This window comes from Lepidochelys olivacea (assembly GCF_965140295.1).
Source record: "Lepidochelys olivacea isolate rLepOli2 genome assembly, chromosome: 13".
NCBI classification, from domain to species: Eukaryota; Metazoa; Chordata; order Testudines; family Cheloniidae; genus Lepidochelys; species Lepidochelys olivacea.
Window position 1 is genome coordinate 30,835,194 of NC_140423.1, and position 22,781 is coordinate 30,857,974.

Below are 22,781 nucleotides of genomic sequence, written 5' to 3' on the forward strand. Positions count from 1 at the left end.
TTCCTCTCCCTGCCTTTTCCCTTTCTGCTCTTCCCATGGCTTCCTTGTCCTGAGGCTTTTATACACAGTCAGGCTAATTAGGTGGCAGTTGTCTCTGCTTCCCCAATTAAGGCCAGGTTATCTCCAGCCACCTCTAATTTATTACCCTAAATGGGAGCTGGTGTGACAGGGCTGAATCAGCAACCCTTTGCTCAGCACGCTGTCACACTCTGCTACACTCTGAGGCAATGTAATATTTCCCACACTTAGAGAATGAAAGTGTCATAAGAACATAAGAATGGCCATACTGGGTCAGACCAATGGTCCATCTAGCCCAGTATCCTCTCTTTCGACAATGGCCAATATCAGATGCTTCAAAGGGAATGAACAGAACAAGGCAGTTATCAAGCGATCCATCCCCTGCAGTCCAGTCCCAGCTTCTGGCACTAAGAGGCTTAGGGACACCCAGAGCATGGGGTTGCATCCCTGACCATTTTGGCCAATAGCCATTGATGGACATGAACTTATCTAGTTCTTTTTTGAACCCTGTTATAGTTTTGGCCTTTACAACCTCCCCTGACAAGAAGTTCCACAGGCTGACTGAGCGTTGTGTGAAGAAGTACTTCCTTTTGTTTGTTTTAAACCTGCTGTCTATTAATTTCATTCAGTGACTCCTGGTTCTTGTGTTCTGTGAATAGGGTAGATAACACTTGTTCACTTTCTCCACACCATTCATGATTTTATAGACCTGTATCATTTTCCCCTCCCTTACTCATTTCTTTTCCAAGCTGTATAGTCCCCGTCTTTTTAAGCTTTCCTCAGATGTAAGCTGTTCCATACTTTTTGTTGCCCTCCTCTATATTTTTTCCAATTCTAGTATATATATTTTTTTAGATGAGGTGACCAGAGCTTCATGCAGTATTCAAGGAGTGCGTGTACCATGTATTTATTTAGTGGCATTATATGTTTGGTCGTCTTTTCTAACCCTTCCCTAGTGGTTCCTAACATTCTGTTAGCTTGACTGCCACTGCACACTAAGCAGATGTTTTCAAAGAACTATCCATGGTAACTCCAAAATCTCTTTCTTGAGTGGTAACAGCTAATTTAGAGCACATCATTTTGTATGTATAGTTGGGATTATGTTTTCCAGTATGCATTATTTTGCATTTATCAACATTGAATTTCATCTCACATTTTGTTGCTCCGTCACCCAGTTTTGTGAGATACTCTTTGTCACGGAGTCACCGGGCAATGCTCTGGAACTACTCCATACGGGCTCTGAGGGACCATGCCTCCTCTCTATGAGCATACTGTCTCCAAGGCAAGAAACTTACACAGCTTCGACCTTCCTGGGTCTGACCTCGGAGCATTCAGCATCCCCTTCTCACACCATGCGCTTCCCACAGCGAGTCCGCACAGGCAGGGCTCCTGGGGAAGCCAGAGGGCCCTGCACCCCAATTCCGCAGTCAGACATGACTCTCAGCCAGCCAGTAAAACAGAAGGTTTATTAGATGACAGGAACACGGTCTAAAACAGAGCTTGTAGGTACAGGAAACAGGACCCCTCAGTCAGGTCCATCTTGGGGGCCAGGGAGCCCAGAGCCCCATCTGGGCCTCCCTCCATTTCCCCAGACAGCTCCAAACTGAAACCCCCTCCAGCCCTTCCTCTGGTCTTAGTCTCTTTCCCAGGCCAGGAGGCCACCTGATCTCTTTGTTCACCTTGCAGGGGAGGGGCCCTGGCCATCAGTTGCCTGGAGACAGGGTGTCGGCCGTTCTCTGTGCAGACACCATCACACTGGCCCTCTAGGGCTCTGCAACAATCACACACCTTTATCCCACCACCTAGATACTTAAGAAATGCCATGGGGAAACTGAGGCACCCACACAGTATTCAGAGAAAATATTAAGACCATTCCCACTTCGTCACGCTCTTATAACTCTTTGCAGTCTGCTTTGGACTTAACTATCCTGAGTAATTTTGTATCATCTGCAAACTTTACCACCTCACTGTTTACCTCTTTTTCCAGATAAGCTATGTATATGTTGAACAGCACTGGTCCCAGTACAGATCCCTGGGGGCATTGCTATTTACTTCTTTCCATTCTGAAAACTGACCATTTATTCCTACCCTTTGCTTCCTGTCTTTTTAACCAGTTACTAATCATGACAGGACCTTCCCTTTTATCCCATGCTTAGGAGCCTTTGGTGAGGGACCTTGTCAAAGGCTTTCTGGAAGTCCAAGTACACTATATCCACTGGATCACCCTTATTCACATGTTTGTTGACCCGCTCAAAGAATTCTAATAGATTGGTGAGGCATGATTTCCTTTTACAAAAGCTGTGTTGACTCTTCCCCCACAAATCATGTTCATCTATGTGTCAGACAATTCTGTCCTTTACTATGGTTTCAACCGGTTTGCCCGGTACTGAAGGCAGGCTTACTAGCCTGTAAATGCCAGGATCATCTCTGGAACCTTTTTTTAAAATTGGCATCACATTAGCTATCCTCCAGTCATCTGGTACAGAAGCTGATTTAAGTGACAGGTTACATACCTCGATTAATAGTTTTGCAATTTCGTATTTGAGTTCCTTCAGAACTCTTGGATGAATACCATCTGGTCTGGTGACTTATTGCTGTTTAATTTATCAGTTTGGTCCAAAACCTCGTCTGACACCTCAATCTGGAACAGTTCCTCAGATTTGTCACCTAAAAAGAATGGCTCAGGTGTGGGAATCTCCCTCACATCCTCAGCAGTGATGGTCAATGTACAGAATTCATTTAGCTTCTCCGGCATGGTCTTGTCTTCCTGGAGTGCTCCTTTAGCCCCTTGATTGTCTAGTCGTCCCACTGATTGTTTCACAGGCTTCCTGCTTCTCGTGTATTTAAATATATTTTTGCTGTTAGTTTTTGAGTCTTTTGTTACTTGCTGTTCAAATTCTTTTTTGGCCTGTCCAATTATACTGTTACACTTGTCTTGCCAAAGTTTATGCTCCTTTCTATTTTCCTCAGTCGCATTTGACTTCCAATTTTTAAAGGATGACTCTAATCACCTCTTTTACTCTGTTGTTTAGCCATGGTGGCATTTTTTAAAATATTTAGGGTATATGTTTAATTTGAACCTCTATTAGGTGTTTTTAAAATGTTTCCCTGCAGCTTGCAGGCATTTCCTTCTTATGATCACTTGATTATCACGACAAAAGTGTTTTTCTCCTGCTGATAATAGCTCATCTTAACTAATTAGCCTCTCACAATTTATATGGTAACTTCCAACTTATCTGTATGTGTGTGTGTGTGTATATATATGTATCTTATATATGTTCCATTCTATGCATCCGATGAAGTGGGCTGTAGCCCACGAAAGCTTATGCTCTAATAAATTTGTTAGGCTCTAAGGTGCCACAAGTCCTCCTGTTCTTTTTCCGGATACAGACTAACACGGCTGCTACTCTGAAACCTTCTTATGACTGTTTAACTAGCTTCCTCATTTTTGTGTAGTTCTCTTTCTGAAGTTAAATACGACTGTGGTGGGCTTCGTTGGTATTACTTTTACACATGCGCACACACACACACATACATACGTATGACCACTTTCCCTCAAATAGATGCTAAATGTACATCTTATGTAGGCTCAGGTCATTTGAATTATCCCTCAGGGACTTGGCTCTCCTTTGCCTGGCCATATCCATGAATTAGAGGAGCCAGAGCCTCATGCTTTAAAAAATTGTTGTGTATAACAATTGTTCTGGAGTGATTAGATGGAGTTTTTCAGTTCTCTCTCAGAATGCTGACAATTTGACTTGTGTGCCAAGAAACTGGAAATGTGGTAGAATATGAAGTCATCATTGCTGGTACAACACCAAAAATGTAGGGGCTAGGGCATAAAGAGGGAGGAGCAAACTTGGTTGAGTGTTTAGACATTGAAAAAGAAATTTGGACCCTTACCTCCCTAGCTGAAAGGTTACTGTTAACCTGCATGTATAAATATAGGACTTGGACTGGCCTGTATAAATGGCTAATGACAGCTCAAGGAGAATTAGTGAAGAACTGAGGAAAAAGCAGAGGGCAGCAAGGATAATAAAGGGTCTCCAGGGCTATAAATGAGGGGTTTATTACTTGGAAAAAGAGGAATGTTCCAAGATTAAGGTGCGCATAATCAAAGGGGTCTAGAGGAGCTGTATGAACAACTATTGGAAATAAGTAAAGGAGGACTTGTGGCACCTTAGAGACTAACCAATTTATCTGAGCAAGAGCTTTCGTGAGCTACAGCTCACTTCATCGGATGTGGCTCAAAAACAGGGTGTGGAACAAAGGCAAGCACTGTGCAGGAGAAACATTTTTCTGCAGAAGATAAAAATTGAGGAAGAGCCTCTCCAAGGCTGCAGCAGTGTGAATGTTGAGTAAATGAGTAGGATGCAAGGAAATGAGTAGGCTTCTGAGTATCTTGCTCAGTCTGCAAACACTAGTTTTCACCTTGTGTCCCATCTCCACTCACAGATCCCCTTTGGAAGGAACTTCCTTCTTGGCTTCTCATATCCATAAGACCTGCTTACTCAATTCTGTAAGGGAGAGTAAGCAGCCCTTTGGAAGACTGACCCAGTTTGTTACAGCTCTGAACCTACACGCTCTCTGAAGAACAGGCTTCCCAAGGCACATAGTCTCTGCTAAGCTGGCAGTCAGAGACAAGTAGTGTTGTAGCTGACAAGCAGGATATGAGAGACAAGGTAGGTGAGGTAATATCTTTTACTGAGAGAAGTATACATTTTCCCAGATGTGACTTTTACATGTTTTGCATCGTAGCTTGATAACTGTATTAAAGAATTGTCCCTGTGAGAGATGTGACAAGTCTAATGTAATTTGTAAAGGCAGGAGTGTGACAAGTCATGGAGCTGATAAATTAGAAGCACTGGATTCGTTATGATGAATGAAAAAGGACTTGCAGCAGCAGAGCCCAAAATTTTGTTCCAGAGTGGCTGACTCTGGAAAGTAATTATCCCGTTTCTTCCAGGTGGTGTGTGGGAGATTCTGTTTCCGTGATACATGAGAATGTTAAAGCAGGTGCATTGCAAGAGGCTAGTGAGTGTTTCAGGCCTCTGATTCTGAGGAGGAACAGCACTCTGAGGGCTTGTCTGCACAGAAACTGGAGTTAAAATAACTAAGAGGGTTGTAATTCGCACCTTCAGCTATCCTGGTGGTGTTCTGTGGGTGTACGTGCTTCTTTCAGAATAAGAGCACTCTATTTCGGTATAATTTCAATAAAAATTTTACCTGTCTATTTAGGGTACTCTTATTCTGAAATAGCTTGTACATGCATGCTTTTGACTCCTGTTTCCACATAAGCAAGCCCTCAGTGGGAGCGTTGTTAATGCTCTGGCAGGATAGTGGAGCTTCCACTTATTATCAGCAGCGAGGATCTGATTTACTGAGGACTTGTTTGAGTTTGAGGATGTCTGCAAGAGGGTATTTGCATCCCCTGCCCCTGTAGGACTTTCCTGTCCCCCTGCTCAGGGCTCTAGGCCCCTTGTCAATTATGTATCCACCAGGTGACTTTGTCTTGATGCTTGTGTAACCCATTTCCAGAGAGTGCAGATCTAGCCAAGTCTCCAAGAAGCCTTTGGGAAGGAAAAACTGGTTTAGGAGGAGTTTCCTGAGAGAGTCATCTGTGTGCAAATGCAAGTGTAGGGAGCAATTGCCCAGGACATGTACTGAGCCATACAAAGAGAAATGTATGTGTAGATCATTCCATACGAACCTGTTGCTTCAGCTGCACCCTGCCTTCTGCAGAGCTCTTCCTTTTCACTTGAGTGTTTCTCTCACTTTTGGACACTTCTCTTTGCTGTCATATTGAATGTACTCTAAGGTTAATGTTATAACCTAGCTTGTTGGTTGTTGGTCACTTAGATGACGGGGAGGAAGTGGGATATGAGAACCAACCTTCCCTCAGAGTGCAGTTCCAGGCTATATGTGTTGTATTGTTTGATATACTAGTGTCTGCATTAACTCTGTGTGAGCACACAAGTCAGTGTGCTGAGCAAAAAAGTCTGCAGTTCCTTTCCAAGGGGTCTTCAGGTTGCGTAGGAGACAGAACCATGCCTGTTAGTCACTGGCACTGCTCTTGAAGGACCCACTGGGTCTGTCTGCCTCTTCAGTTGCAGGCAGGCGATACTAGACCCCACTACCCTTTGAGGAGATGATCTGTATGGTTCTCAGCCTGCTGCATACTAAATATTGGGCCTTGGGAAGCCTGCTGCCCAGCGTGGATAGGTTTAAAGTTGTGAAGCGCTGGATTAATCTTCTAAAGAGCTACCGGCTGGTTCATAAACTTTAATTTTATTTGTTTGTTTGTTTTTTTGGAAGTTAAATCACTTTTATTTAATGCTAGGCAGTGGGAACAATAGGAGAGTAGGAAGTGAACTGTTACCAGGCTAACATCAGTGTTTTGTTGTTGTTAATCACCAGTATTGCAGTAGCATCTAGCGTCTGAAATTGGGGGGAAGCTAGGTGCTGTATGAGAGAGCCCAGAAAGCTACAAGCTACATTGACAAGGCCAAGAGAGGGAGTATTATCTGCATTTTACAGGTGACACTAGTCTCTCTCCAAGTTGTTCCTGAGCCTTTCACTGCTCCACCAGTAGGTCAGAGCAGCCATCAGATGTGGCTTCCCACCCCAGATGCAGCCTTCTAGTGCGTTTTCAGTTGGAGGAACCCAAGCAAAGAAGTGTTCAGGCTGTGCATGGCGTTGGTTGCATAGGAGACTCTGAGAAGATGCCTCTTCATGGTCTGTGGCACCCGGGAGAACTTTTGCCTCAAAAGTCCGCTCTGCACCAGCTGCACTCCTTGTCTGTGTGGCAGCAGATCTAGGCCAGGCAGGAGGATTGGGAGTCCAACAGTAATGAGATTTCCAAGGTGGCATTAAAGCCTTTTGCCTGGCCGGCCGCCAGAGCAGTCACTCTAAGGTGTCAGAGCACAGTGGCGTGGAGCATTCTGCTAAATGGGAGAGAGCTTCCACGGGTCCTGTCAGCATTCCCTTCCTGCCAATGTCTGGCCCAAAGGACATCCTCCTTCAGAGGAGAGTAAGCCAGCTGCAGGGAGTAAACTCTCCTGATATAAGGACACTCTGTCACCTTCTGCTGTCCTCTCAAAATCCATTCAGCTCCTGTAACCTTCACCCACTCTGGCTCTGCTTTCAGATCATCAGCAGCTGGAGAGTGTAAAATCCTGGGGGCAGGACCCTTTATTCTGTTGCAGGATGGAAGTGGGGGGTGATCAGATTTGTGTACAATCTAATTTTTCTTGGTCTTGTGCTCTACATACTTCCTTTCCAGAATTTCAGCTAGCAGGGCGTAGCCTGCAGTGCATCTGCTGATAGTCCAGCCCCTCTTTTCGTTATCCAGGCCGCCTGGATAAGGGCTAATCCTTCATTAGGCAGGACTGATGAGAACATACAGGAGTTTTGCACTTTGTGAGACTGTTCCAACCACTTGTGTTGCGGGGGAGTGCCCTGAACAGGACTAATAGGGCAGCAGGAGGAGAGTGGGGCAATGGATTTTCTTGATGCAGCTCTGCAGAGAGATTAAGCTGGAATAAAATCTTTCTGGCTCTGTGCTGATTTACGTCTTCTCTATTGTTGCTAGGGCATTAGCTCTGGGAGGAGGGAGAGCACTATGCTGACATCATGGAAATGACCTGCCAGACTGTCTGTGTCTTGCAGGGCAGCTTCTGGCTTATGAGTTGCTTCATCTCATGTTGAAGTTAAATTCAGAATAAAAATCACAGCTCATCCCCAATTCCCTAGTAGCAGTCAGGAGGGGATGCGTTCCCTTGTTAGTTCTTTTAACTTAGGTATTGTTTTATCCATATATCATACCTGTGTGAGTGGGAAATGGCAGAACCATTGTGAGGATTTGAGGCCTTGTCTACGCCATAGAGTTTTGTCGACAAAAGTCTGCTTTTTTGTCAACAAAACAGTGGAGGTGTACACACTACAGTGCTCTTTTTGCCATCAAAACTCTCCTGCTTTGCCGACAAAATAAAACTACCTTGCCAAGAGGCGTAGAGCTTTTTGCAGCAAAGTTATATCAACAAAGTATCAGTGTAGACACTGTGTTTGCTTATGTCGCTGTAAATGGCCTCCAGGAGGTGTCCCACAATGCCAGTCCTGATTGCTCAGGTCAGCAGTTTGAACTCCACTGCCCTGCACCCAGGTACACAGGCATCTGCCTCTCCTCCTTTAAAGGCCTGGGGATTTTTGAAATTCCACTTCCTGTTTGGTCAGCATGGAGATCTCACGTTGCATTTTCCCAGCTGACCATGGCAGCTCCATGCAGCAAACACACTCCTGCCTGGAGCACACCTGAGTTGTTGGATCTGCTGGAACCATGGGGAGAGGAGGCTGTGCAGTCCCAGTTCCACTCCAGCCATAGGAACTTCAATACCTGGTCAGATTTCTCGTGGCATATTGGATAAGGGCTACAAATGGGACACGCATCAGTGCCGTGCAAAGATAAAGGAGCTGAGGCAAATGTACCAGAAGGCAAGGGAGTCAAACCGTCTCCCTGGTGCTGCGCCAAAGACCTTAGGATATGGATTCCATTATCGGCAGTGACCCCACATCCACCACCAAGAGCTCTGTGTATACTTCAGCGGGGCTAGAGACAGCAAACAGCAGACTAAACCCCAAGGATGAAGTCATGGATAAGGAGGTCGAATTGGAGGATGATGGGGAGCCAACGGCAGGGTCATCCGATGGCGCAGTGAGTCAGGACCTCTTTTTCCACTCCGGAGGGGTCTCGCCAGTCCCAGTAATCCGTCTCTGGCATCTTGACGCAGGAGAGGAGAGCTCTGGTAAGTGATCTTTTTGAGTTGATGCTGCTCGGTTATGTGAGGTAGAGCTGTCCTTTGCTTTGTATGTTCTAGAATTGGGTGACGGGATAGAAGTGTACAAGACTAGCTGTGTTTGAGTGTGCTCCACCTTCCTTTGTGCAGATAAGCAGTGTAGCGGAACAGTGTGTTAATGCACACTGAGATTTCAGGGGAATCCTCCAGAGAGATCTCTAGGAAACTTTCCTGGAGGTACTTGCCAATCCTCTGCTGAAGGATACTCCGCAGAGCTCCTTTCTTCCTTCCCCCATTGTAGGAAATTTCCTGCACCCATCGGCAGTCATTTGTACAGGGACCAAAGCAGCTCACAGGCAAACAGCACAGGGACCTGGTCTGAAGCTGCATGCATGCAGGAGATGCCCGTTTGCATCCTTGCTTACCCTCAGGAGCGAGATATCGGCATCAATGACCCCTGCTTGTGGAAAATGGTGGCAGAATTTACAATAGTGTCCCTAGTCACCTGCAAGTGATCCCCTTAAAAAACCTGCTAGACCCTGTGCCCCATCTTGAGCGTCCCCCTGCCCGGGCTGAACTCACCATGTTGAGGGCATTCACCGATCTGTGTGCTTGCAAAGAGACAGTGAGAAACTGATTCATATTTAAAAAGAGGTGCATCTTACTATAATAATTTGGTGCTGTTCGTGCACTAACAATCATGCTCTGTTTATTATTTCTTGTGATCATGCAAATGTGGCCTTCAGGAGAACCCCATACACACCAGCAGAGTGTTTCCACCAGATAAGGAAGCAACCAAGGAGAAGCAAGGAGGACATGTTTCAAGAGATGCTCCAATCCTCAGAGGCTGAAAAACAGAAATGCAGGGCGTGGAGAGAGACTTTATAATTTTATTTTAATGCAGACAGGACAGAAAGGAGAGTCAGGAGTGAATATTAATGGGCCAGGAGCGGATGATAAAAGTGATGGAGAAGCAGATGGAGACGTTGAAGTTTCTAATCACACTGCAGGCTGAATTCATGTGTTCTCAGCCCCCTCTGCAGCTGATACAGAACTGCTTTCCATGCCTTCCCCAAACTCTCCACCAGGGCCATCCTTAGGATTTATGGGGCCCTATGCAGTATTATTAAACTGGTGCCCCTATGCCTGATGGCAGCCCGGGCTCACATTTGTATTTTAGATAAGGATGGTCTTTTGAAGGATTTATTTAAAAAACTATGTCTGAAGATCCAAGCATTTAAGGCTAAAGATGAATACTCAGATTGTGCATCTAAAAACTATGCAAGGATTGTTTGGAGATGTGATTTTATAATCTTCAGCAACACACTAATGAAAGATTTTTAAAGCAAATTTTAAACTAAGGTCCTGTAGACTAACATGTTCTAAGTAAATATTACAGTCATGCACAACTGTTTTTGTAAGTAAATGCAGAAACTGACAGTATATAACTGGAGGTTTGCAAATTCCTGTTAAATGGCTTCATTACCACTTGAATGACTCTTTAACAGTTTCAGGGTTATGCTAATAGGTCTGGCAGCCTGTAGGAATGGTCAGAACAGGGATAGGAAGAGGTGGGAGGGTGGACATTAAGGCCTAGGTGTGACCCAAATTTTCAGGTGCCCTACGCAGCTACGTATGCCTAAGGACGGCCCTGCTCCCCACATACATTCCTTGCTACTTCCGAGCCCGTCTCAGTACCCCATTCACTCTACCCCTTCAGACAGCTTCCAAAATTATAACTGGACTTAACACAGCTATCAGAGCGTACGCTGCCCTTCATTGTTATCTCCCTCTCCATCAAGCCTTTTGTGTGTGTTGTTAATAGGTATTTAATAAAAACATACTCTGAAAGATAGCCAATCTTTGTTTGTCTCCTACACACAGGTTGCTGCTGGCATTAATAAACAGTTGCAATTTTATCATTTGCTGACTACAAATCACAGTCAAATCATTAAAATTTTCATGCAAGGCAGCAGGTTAACAAAGCATGGCAGAGTGCTGTATAGAAAGACACATTACTGGTGCACATTGTCAAAATGTTGCCTCAAAGCCTCCCTGATTCGAACAGCTCCCTTTTGTGCCCCTCTAATAGCCCTGGTATCAGGCGATCCGCCTCTGCGCACCACCCCAGGGGAAACTTTTCACCCTTAGCCTCCTGCTAAAGGCACATTCTACAGTCATTCTGCACCTGCTCAGCCTATTGAAGCGCTCCTTGCTGCTGTCCAGGTTTCCTGTGTAAGGCTTCATGAGCCATGGAAGTAAGGGGTATGCTGGGACTCCCAGGATTACTGTGGGCATTTCAACACCCCCCATTGGAATCTTCTGGTCGAGCAAGAAAGTCCCTGCTTGCAGCGTTCTGTACAGACCGGTGTTCCTGAAGATGCTTGCGTCATGCACCTTCCTGGACAATCCCACCCACGGTGATCCACATGCTCCTGCAATACCATAGAGAAGTAGCCCTTCCTATTGATGTACTCCATTGCAAGATGGTCCAAAGCCAAAATTGAGATATGCCTGCCATCGATCACCCCTCCGCAGTTTGGGAATCCCATTGCTGCAAAGCCATCCACTGTTTCGCACACATTGCCAAGAGTCACAGTCCTTTGTAGCAGGATGTGATTAATGGCCCTGCACATTTGCATTAATACAGCCCCAATGGTAAACTTCCCCACTGCAACCTGATTCACAACCCCCGGCTAGATGTCTGGGGTCGCCAGCTTCCACACGTTGATTGCCACACCCTTCTCTACGAAGAGGGCAGCTCTCATTTGGGTGTCCTTGCCCTGCAGGGCTGGGGCGAGCTCCGCACACAATTCCAGGAAGGTGGCTTTGCGCATCCAAAAGTTCACGCATAACAATGTGATCCCACCACTCAGTACTTGTTTCCTGAGCTCAAAAGTGGTGGTCCACCCTGTGCAGCTGCTCTGTGAATGTCAAAAGTAATCTGGTGGTGTTTGTTTCCATGGCATGCAGCAGGTCAGGCATCTGAGTCCTGTTCAGATTGGGAGCTCATGATATACTGCATGACCAGCCACAAGGTGTTCAAAGCAGTGACCACAGAAGCAGAGAGCAGAGTAGGATCCTATGCTTTCAGACAAAGGTGGCAGGTGCACAGTAACAGGGGCTGTGGAAAAATGCCGTGAAACGCAGTCGGAAGCCCATGAAATGATGGGATGAAAAAAACTGCATCATGGGCTGTTGACCCCATGCTCATGGTGCACTGCGATCCACTCTGCCTTCCCCCGAATCCTAGCTGCAGAAGGTGGTGAGTAGCACAGTGGGATAGATACCGACAATGCACTGCTCTCACTGTCAATGCTAAAGCGCCAACTGTGGGCCCGCTCTGCTGACACAAGGAGGGTTGTGTGAACATGCAGAAGCGATGTAATTATAGCCGTTTCTGATCGTCGGCGTAACTTGCGTCGACAAAACTCTGTAGTATTGACAAGGCCTTACTTACGTGTGTGCTACAGGAACTGTTTTATTTGAGCATGAAAAGAATCTGCTGCAAGCAGACCCAGAGTAAGCTCCTGCGTCCTGCACGGAGAGACTGAATTCACAGCTTGATCGCAAGCCTCCTCATAGCAAACCAGAAATACAGGATGATGAACTCTGGGGTGGGCACGGGGAGTGACCCAATTTAAAACTGTGAGAAAGACCACAGTGAGCTGTAATCATCATTTTAGCTTCTTGCTCATCCAGTAGATTGGTCAGATGCAGGTAGGCACATCCGTGTAATATGATGAAATGCCAAATGGGCAGCCATTCTGTTTGCAGTGTACGTTTTCCAGCCACACTGAGCTCTTCAGGTCTGGGAAAGGTACTCCTAGCATCACAGCAAAATGCCCGGTGGAACAGATTGTTTAGCATGAATAGTTAGCACGTATTGTGAGGGACTATTCAAGATAGAGTGGCCCATTAACACCTCTGCAGGACAAAAAGAGGGCTGTTGAAGGAAATAGGAAATTGACAGAACATAAAAACACCCTATCACTTGTGGGTGAACACTTTTCACAAACCGATCACTCTGTCCAACCTGCCGGTCCTTATCCTGAAAGGACACCTGCACAATCCTTTCAAAAGACGAGCCTGCAAGCTTAAATGCATAACTCTGCTAGACTCTAAAACTCATGGACTGAACAGACACTGGATTTATGGCTTATTAAATAGATTGGTTAGTCTCTAAGGTGCCACAAGTCCTCCTTTTCTTTTTGCGGATACAGACTAACACGGCTGCTACTCTGAAACCTGCAACAATCTGTAACCCATAACCCGTCTTTCTGTCCTGTGACTGCATGAATAGCAGGGTAGCATGAGCAGGGGCTGCAAAGGCAGGCACAGCTGAGCTGTGCCAGAAAATGGTGGGTCCATACACGGCACAAGTCAGCCATGCCTGCATTGCCACTGCCCATGCTACGCCGCTATTTATACTCACGCTAGTGCTCCTGGAGCTATTGCAAGTATGTGTACCAGCTCGTAGCATAGAAGTAGTGTAAATGTGTCTTAAAATATCTCCCAACTCATCCTAATGCAGAAATTGCAGATCCAGGGAAACATGTTAGTGGTTTTCTATCACTGCTGCACATTGACCGTAGGTTTCCACTGAGCTGCCCACAACGATGCCCAGGTCTTATTCGGTGATTATAGTTGGTACAGAACCCAGCATGTGTGGGAGTATTTAATATTCCTTCCAGTGTATGTTACTTTGCATTTGTCACCAGTGATTTCCATCTATCATTGTGCTGTTCGTTCACCTGGATGGTTGTTTAATTGTATTGTGGTAATTCCTGAGGACCCCAATCATAGACCAGGATCCTATTGTGCTTGGTACTGTACGAACACACAGCAAAAACACAGTCCCTGCCTGAGGAGGGTAGCTTGATTAGGTTCTACTGAAGTTCCTCTGTCTACTCTTGGTGGGTCAGGTCTTGGCTAAGCTGAATAGTGTAGGAGTGCCATTGGAAATGGTGATGGCATTCGTCAGAGACTGCTGGGACTTAATACCAGATCAGCCACAACTGGAACTGTGTCTGCTCCAATATCCCTTCTAAGTGCTGGTTCTCAGCTGGTTTTTGTTGAGTGGAGCAGTCTTAAAGCACCAGTGCCACTAAAAGAGCAGATCCATACAACATACTCAGGGCCGCAATCTTCCTGCTAGATTAAATTCTGTGGTGTTGCACAAGTGGGAAGCTCTACAGCATCCGAGCTGTGTGCCCTGCACATCTCCTGCGTGAGAACTGATGAACTGTGTGTGGGGGGAGGCCAGTGTGTTGCACAGGTTTCAGCTGGTGAGAGATTCCTAGCAGGGGTTCCCTGCAGCGTGGGGAGGTCTCTCAGTGTGTGACTCAACCAAGCTGCTTTCCCCTCTGTGTTGTAGATGTACCATGTTGCACTGGGAACAAGGCCAGGCGGTTTCAGGATTAGCATGTCCTAGTAGCTGTGCTGTAAGCATAGCCATCAGTCACAGTGGGGAGCATCCTTTTGAAATGTCATCATCTCTAACCCTGTCCTCTCCTTCTGTTCCAGGGTCACTGATTTACCACTCTGCAGATTACACGACTCTACACCAGTTGCCATGGATGAACTACAGGATGTGCAGCTGACAGAGATCAAACCTCTTCTGAACGATAAGGTAATGCTTACTGCCACTCCGCTCTCACTCGCTGGACTCACGCTAACTCTGAGTCCACTCGCAGCCAGTCAGGAATGCCGGGGGCCAGACTCCCCAGTCACAGAGTGAACAAGCTTAAATGCTTAGAAATGGCAATTGCTCTCCACTCCCCAAAGACCATTAAGGAGCAGCACTGATAGGCTCTGATGAGGACCCCATCCAACTCTGCCAACGTGATGCAGCCTATGCTATGAAGTCCTGTGGGTGGGGGTGGAAATTGTGTGGCAGGTGGCATCACTAAAACCCTGGGCTGTAAGAGGTTTCTAGCAGGGCCATCCTGGTGATAGAAATTATAGGAGATACCGGTTTCTCTCCCATGACGTGGTGCCATGACTTCCTTACCTGCCTATTGTATGCAATGTAGCTTTAGCATGTTGGTCTCAGGATATTAGAAGATAAGATGGGTGAGGTAATTTGTTTTACGGGATCAACTTCTGAATGGTCCTTACAATATGTGTTAACTACTTATGCTAAACACTCTGTTCCACCTTGTATTTAGCTGTGAGACTGGGAATATCCTTCCTAGACCTGAAGAAGAGCTGTGTGGCTCGAAAGCTTGTCTCTTTCACGAACAGAAGTTGGTCCCATAAAAGATGTTACCTCACCCACCTGCCTACTGGCTTTCAAAGTCTGCTGTCTACACGAGATTGATGACAGGGGAACCTCACCTGGCATTCCAACTGGATTCTGCAGAGCATTGCTGTAGCCCTCTTAAGACAAAGTAGTGCAGTACTGGGGCACTTGGGAAAAGCTACAACAGCCCAGCAAGTATTTAATCTTTTCATGCTATCGTCTTTGATGAGGGCACTGAACTGGCCTGTGCTGTTAAGGAAACTCTGGCCCAGTTAATGCTACGCTGCACTGAAGCTATAACTGTCCAGGACATGCACTCTCCTGGGCTTCCCCGGTAAGATCTGGGAATCTATCATCTCAGATACTGATTGGTAGGCGGAAATTTCAGATCCCTTCTCATTTGAGTGACAGGCAGCAGAGCTAATCACCAAGCTGAGATTCTTGCCCTAGCACCTCCCAACTCTTCAATGCTTAGTAAATAGCCAAATGTAGACCCCCCAGTTTGGTTGTTCCAGCAATTGCATGGATATCCACTGCTGGGCCAGAGAATGATCCAGCTCACCCGTGAGGGCGCCTCTTCCTCATTGCATTGAAGGAGAGCGCTATCCCCCCTCACCCCACTAATTCAGATCTTGTGGCACTATGGGAGTACTTGGTGCATCCTTCAAACTACAGTCGCAGATAAGCCACCTAATTCACTTTAGTTAGTTGGTCAAAAGGTTACAGGAGCTACCATCAGAGTGAGGAAAAAAAGGGTGGAACAGGCAGCTCCATGCCTGACAGTGCTCCAGAGCCATGTCCAGTCAGGAGCTTGTCATTCTGCCAGGAATTGGAATGAGAAGCAAATGGCATCTGTCCCCTTGAGAATCTTCTCATCGGCCCAGTTTCTGTGTTGCCTTTTCCTCTGCTCCCTCCCCCATTGGTGGCCTCGGTGGAAAGAATGCTGATGTTTGTCCAAGAACGAAACGTCTTGATGAGGTCATGTCTCTCAGAAAGGCAAATCGGAGCCTCATTAGTGCTTGAAACTCTTCCAGAGCTGGTAGGGAAATGTACACGTTCTCTCCAAGACCAGTAAATGGAGCGTACAAAGCAGGCCACTTTCGTTCAGTATGTCAGGTTTTGCAGAGAACCAAGAGCTGATGCTATTGCGCATGCAGATCTTCGATGGCTAAGCTGACATCATCTCCAAGACCAGGACCTCGCATGCCAGTGTGAACACAGCTGCCCAAAATGTGCTTAATGTGCACAGAGTTCCCAGGGTGTGTTTCTCTAGAGCTTCTCCTTAATGGGGGGTGTTGGGTGGCTTTTTTTGGTCTTCTGCCAGGTGGGGGAAGGTACTAAAGGTTAGAGAGATGGTGGCAACTTAACACTCAAACTGCATGTGAAAATGGCAGAGCTGCCTGGAAAATGGGGAAACCCCCCCACTGTGAATTTCTTGCTGAACTGAAAGGACCACATCAACCCTAAAAGTAACAAACCATTATAACGCGTGTGATGATTCAAAGACGATAAGCACACTTCTGTTCCAATGTAAACTTTGGCCTGTGGTGATTGCACACCTCAGCTCTCCTGCAGCAGCATGAGACTGCGTGAAATGAAAGCCACTAGATTGATCAGTCTGTTCTCATTGTCCACGCTCAGTGAAATTAAAGCAGTGAAGAGCATTACTGGAGAGAAATTCAACTTTAAACGTGTCAAACCTACAGTAGTTGTAACATAAACAAAAAAAACTTCTGTTTGAAAAATAACACTTTATTGGTGGGATTGTTCCTTCAGGTCCGTTACCCCTGTTCCTTGGGGTGCTGGGTGCAACAGAATACCGAGGCTATGTCTACACACTGCTTTGGAGCCCAGGGAACCAGCCTTCCAACCACTGTCAACAAGCGAGGGATAGTGGGGGCATGCACTAGGGCTATAAAAATAGCTGTGTAGACAGCTCTTTGAAACTGCGACTCAGGCTGGAGCTTGGGCCCTGAAGTATAGGGAGGGGGATGGGCTTCCGATAAACAAATAACTAATGTCAAGAACTCAAAGGTTAGAAAATGCCTGATCTTAGGTTTCCTGCGCACCTTTAATTCAGCCCCCTTGTGCATATGCATTATGGCACTCTTGAGTTACGTGGCCAGGTAATGTTTTTCTCACATGACCCCTGCCTCATTTGGTGCACCGGATGCAATTATGTCTTTCTATCCTCGTTGTTCATGTGGCCCTTCCCTTATTTATTGCACATTATGCCAACCCTTATACTGGAGATAAAATTATTCATTTTCTCATGCGCTTTTATATGGTGCTTATTGCCTTAGTATTGGAGTGCTTGGATTTCTCTGCACAGCACTCCTGTCAGACCAGGTGGTGGTCTCGTCGTGTGTTCATGGTACCTTACGTTCAGAGCACGGCTCCTGGTGTCTCACATTGCAGCCACGAGTGCTCAGCGCTTCTGCAAATCAGGTTCTAGGTGTCTCAAGTTGGGCATCCAGAAAATGAGGCATATGCACTTGGTAACTTTGTGGCAGAGACAGAGATTGAATCCAGTTCTCCATGGTAGCATTCAACTGCCTTAAGCATGAGACTATCCTTTCCCTTCCTGCAATCCCCTGCATCAGTCACTACACCGTTTCTGATTTCTACAACAAACAAGATAGTCTCCTTCATCCACAACCCTGATTCATCCCCAGAGCAGATCCGTCTTGTGCACTGAATGTGGCAGGGATCCTGTGGAAAAGTAGCAGGTGATCATGTAATTCAGTGGTCCCCAACATGGTGCCTGTGGATGCCATGGCGCCCGCCGGGGCGTTTTTGTGCGCCCGCAGGACACGCCGCCGGAGAACCGCCCCCTGAAATGCCGCCGAGAAGCGTTGCCGTTTCTCGGCAGCATTTCGGTGGCACCACTTCTTGCTGCTGCTGCTTTTCAGCAGCATTTCCACAGCCGGTTCTCTGGCGGCGGCATTTCGGCGGCAGAGTGTCCGGGGCCCGCCACAGCCTTCTGGGAATAGCAATGTGCTATTCCCACAGAAAGGTTGGAGACCACTGATGTAATTAGTCTGTAACATAATACATATGTACAAGGGGATTGAATTAAAGTTACACAGTCTTAATTCTAGGTTTCAGAGTAACAGCCGTGTTAGTCTGTATTCGCAAAAAGAAAAGGAGTACTTGTGGCACCTTAGAGACTAACCAATTTATTAGAGCATGAGCTTTCGTGAGCTACAGCTCACTTCATCGGATGCATATCGTGGAAACTGCAGCAGACTTTATATATACACAGAGAATATGAACCAATACCTCCTCCCACCCCACTGTCCTGTTTGTAGAGAAGCAAAGCTGAGTGCTTGATTTTGCAAATGTTTGTATTTAATATTGGTGGGAGGAGAGCTTCCATGTAATTTTCCAAGGTTTTTAAAAGAGTAAACTGAGAAAACTCCATTATATTGATCCCCTGAATGGGTCATCATCAGGGAATCTTTTAGATCCACAGCACAGATGTCTGCTACTTGAGCTACCTGCATGCACTAGTTGGCCATTATTCTCTAGATCAGGGGTGGGCAAACTTTGTGGCCTGAGGGCCACATCTGGGTATGGAAATTGTGTGGCTGGCCATGAATGCTCACAAAGTTGGGGTGCAGGCTCTGGGGTGGGGCCAGAAATGAGGCATTCAGGGTGTGGGAGGGGGCTCTGGGTTGGAGTTGGGGCATGGGAGTGGGACAGGGGTGCATGCTCTGGGCGATGCTTACCTCAAGCAGCTCCCAGAAGCAGCAGCAAGTCCCCCCTTTGACTCCTTCTTGGAGGCGCAGCCAGGTGGCTCTGCACGCTGCCCTGTTCACAGGCGCTTGGGGCAGGGGCAGCATGCGAAGCCGCCTGTCTGCCTCTACATGTAGGGGCCAAAGAGGGGACATGCTGCTGCTTCTGGGAACCACACGGAGTGGGACAAGCCCCTGATCTCGCTCCCTGGCTGGAGTGCCAGAGCGGAGCAAGCCCCAGACCCCACTCCCCAGCAGGAGCTCAAGGGCCAGATTAAAACATCTGGAGGGCCGGATGCGGCCCCCGGGCCGTACTTTGACCACCCCTACTCTAGAGGGACAAGCCATTAGTGAGACACACTTTGCCAGAGGCTTTCACAGTTGTTTGTTGGGAGCATAGGAATATTGGATCTCAGGAATCCTAGGTTCTGTTCCTGGTTCTGGAGTAAAGTCTCGTTTATGGATAGACCCTACAACCTCTGTCCCCCCCTGTCCTGGTCCCTTTCTGCTCCACATCCCTCTGCATTTGAATCAGGCTGCTTTCTTCTTCTCCTCTATCCTGCCTGAGTACCATCTGCTAAGGGAACATTGAGAGAACAAGGCAGTGTCTCTGCTCTCAGTTCTGAGGCCTAATAGTGGGAGGATCAACTGCAAGGAAAGGCCTGCACAACCCCTGCAGATCTGGGCTGGAGCATGCTAAGTGCCTGTGGAATCTGCTGAGAATTTAGCTGCCAGCTCCTGAAAAACCTCTGTTGACCATATGCAAAGTGTAAGTGTCAACAAATTTGCAGGAATTTTTACAGCAACAGCAAAAGATACATATCTGACCCTGCTCCAAAGCAGGAAGACCGTAGAGGTTCTCAACAAAATGGTAAGTATTTTTAACGTGGGGAAAACAGCATACTTTTCCGCAACCTTGTTCTTGGAAACTGTGGGACCAGTACAGCTGAAATATTTGAAACAGAAATTCAGTCTGAGGCAGACATTCAGCCTAAACTGTCAAAGTTTGGGAAAGTAACTGAAAACACGGTCTTATAATAGAAAGTGTTAGGCAACCTTAGCTAGAGGTATTGCTGCCTGCTCTGTCTAAAATCAGAGACGGTTAAGAGGTGAGTTGACCCATCTCTAAGTACCTACATGGGAAGAAGATCTTTTAATAGAAGATCTTTAATGGCAGACAAAGGCATAATAAGATTGATTAGTAGCTAGAAGCTGACGCTAGACCAATTCACACTAGAAATAAGGTCCAACTTTTTAATAGTGAGGATAATTAACCACTAGAAAAACTAACCTTGGGACATGGCAGATCCTCTATCCCTTGAAACCTTTAAATCAAGATTGGACGTCTTTCTAAAAGATCTGCCCTTGTTCAGTGGTCACGGGTTTGATGCAGGAATTGCTGGGTGGATTCTCTGGCCTGTGCTATGCAGGACGTAAGACTAGCTGGTCATAACCGTCCCTTCTGGCCTTAATCTATGAATTGGTAAATATTCACCGTCCCGCTAAGTGAATGGGGGTTGGGTCTCATTTAGGATATAACGGGGAAATGGAGAATTTTGTGAACCTAAGATTTAGCAGTATTGCCTTAAGTAATTCTGCATTCAAATTGACAATGGCAGCTGTGATGATCAGATCCTCCTAATAAAACAAGTGTTCTTCATTCACTCCAGGTCACTTCCCTTATGGACAGGTTATTACATAATTACTCACTGAAGGGTTCTTGAACCTGCCTCTGATGCTGGCTATGGTCAGAGACTTAGGGCTTGTGTACAGTAGAGCAGTGGGTCTCAATCTTTCCAGACTCCTTGTCTTGCATACCCCAAGTTTCATCTCACTTAAAAACTATTTGCTTACAAAATCAGCGGTAAAAATACAAAAGCATCACAGCACACTATCAATGAAACATTGTTTACTTTCTCATTTTTACCATATAATTATAAAGTAAACTGACTGGAATATAAATATTGTACTCAGTGTATAGTATATAGAGAGTGTAAACAAGTCACTGTCTGTATGAAATTTTAGTTTGTACTGATTTTACTAGTGCTTTCTAGGTAGCTTGTTGTAAAAGTAGGCAAATATCTAGAGGAGTTGCTGTACCCCGGAAGACCTCTGCGTACCCCTGGGGTGCACGTACCCCTGGTTGAGAAGCACTGCAGTAGTCTTGACCACTATGCCAGCAGAGCCCCTAGTGGAAAGTGGCAGGAGGAGAGTGCTGGCCTACATACTACCTCCCCAAACAGCATTAGCTAAGTGGCCAGTAGCACTCTGCTGTTGGCATAGCTGTGTCCACACAAGGGGTTTTGCCGACATAGCTATGCTGGCAAAACTTAGTAGTGTAGACCAGGCCTTCGATGGGCTGATTGGCTGATCCACATGGGTCCCTGAGGTAGTGGGTTTCCAAGGAGTTTTCTCTGCAGTACCAACTGTTTTTCCTTTATTTAGCTCACATTCTGGTGACAAACTGGCCTTTAGAGCAGCAAGTCCAAGCTGCTGTACCAGAGCGCAGGCCCCCAAGGGAGCCCCCTGCCTTGGTGTTGACAGCAGATTTGTCAATTGTTCTGGGGGAGCCATGCTGAACACTGACTGTTTTTCTTTTCTCATTGACAGAATGCTGCTCGGAACTTCCAGGACTTTGACTGCCAGGTAAGGAGCATGCAGCCAGAAGAGATCTGTAACTGCCAGCCTCCACACAGAAAGCAGCGAATGGCCTATGTCATAACCAACACAGAGATGACCCATCCAAGTTCAGATGGGCCTTTATTAGTCCAGTCTTCTGCCTTGAGCCTGTTAAGATTTCGCTGAGCAGAACTGGAAGATCTCCTGGGAAGCAGCCTCCTTTCCCGGGCCATCTCCCTCCCTCAGTTTACTGTCTGTGTTAACAAGACCATCACCCTCCCAGCTCAGCTTCCCCTGCAGTGACGTCCCAGTGCCAAATGGTGACACAGTGAGCTCCATGACAGGAATGTCAAATTAGGGCTCAGTGAGCTGCAGGATTCAGTGAGCTGGCAAGGAAATTCCTAATACCATCAGACCCTTTCAGGGATGTCGAAAGTAGTGAAGGGAAATGGTGGGACAGTTGGGTTTGTTCTCAGTGTGTTCCACCTATGCGCTGCATCAGTCAGGCAGTGCCTGCTCTTTCCTGCATCTCTGCCCTCTCCTCATGAGCTCTACCGTTTGGCAGTGTATCGTTATCACAGGGCACGGGCGTGTAGCTTTGCTGTACTGCTGCACGCAGCTTGACGGGCAGGCGGGAGCAGGATGGGGATGGAGTAATTCCTGTTGTCCTTTGAAGTGCCAGTCTCAGCAAATAAGCAGTGTAGTTCTATTGGTAAAACAGGCCTGGGAGTGGAGCTGGATGCTGTCACTAGACATGGCTAGTGGACTTGCTCCTTTGGCGCACTGTACCATGTTTGCTGTTGCAGCAACACCCAGTGCTGGACTAATTTGTCTCCTGTTAAGTTTGTTACTTGCAACATGCTAAATTCATGCAGCTCTGCTGCGTGTGCCACCAGATTGGTCTGAAGACACAGATCCCACCCCGCGCATTGGCTGGCAAGGGGGGCAGATGGCGCAATGGCTTGTTCCTGCAGTAGTTCTGGTTGGTTCTGCACTCTGAAGATGTGAAGTGCTAAGTAGTGTTGGGATCAGTTGACCCAGAGATGGTCAGATTGCATGAGGACAATTCATGGTAAAGCTGTAGTAATTCCTCCTGATACGATTCATCCTGACAGACCAGTGCAGAAGACCACCATGGTCTCTGTCTTGTTGCTACAGAATGATCCCAATAGAGAAACAATTAAGCTGCATGGCTTCCCTGTATTGCAGTTGGGCTGATTCTTCCTTGGACAGTACATGGCACTGGTATTATCTGGCAGACTTGTCGTGGGGCAGGCCCAAACTGCTATGCCAAGTGACACCCCATCCTGCACCCAGTCAAAACAGACTGGAGCAACACATGGAACCATGCGTGGCTGCTCTCCCTGCTGA

At 46.7% G+C, this 22,781-nt stretch overlaps 1 protein-coding gene across 6 annotated transcripts in view; it reads left to right on the forward strand.

The window, feature by feature from the left end:
* Positions 1-22,781, forward strand: part of NDRG3 (NDRG family member 3) — a 118,583-nt gene that overhangs the window by 60,354 nt on the left and 35,448 nt on the right. For 5 of the 6 annotated variants that reach the window (XM_084645815.1, XM_084645816.1, XM_084645814.1 and 2 more), the window contains 2 exons: positions 14,337-14,442; positions 21,402-21,437. In XM_084645815.1, coding sequence (XP_084501941.1) covers positions 14,337-14,442; positions 21,402-21,437 — 142 coding nt within the window. Of the gene's footprint in view, positions 1-4,415; positions 4,701-14,336; positions 14,443-21,401; positions 21,438-22,781 lie in introns of those variants that run through there. The other variant, XM_084645818.1, reaches the window with a different exon arrangement.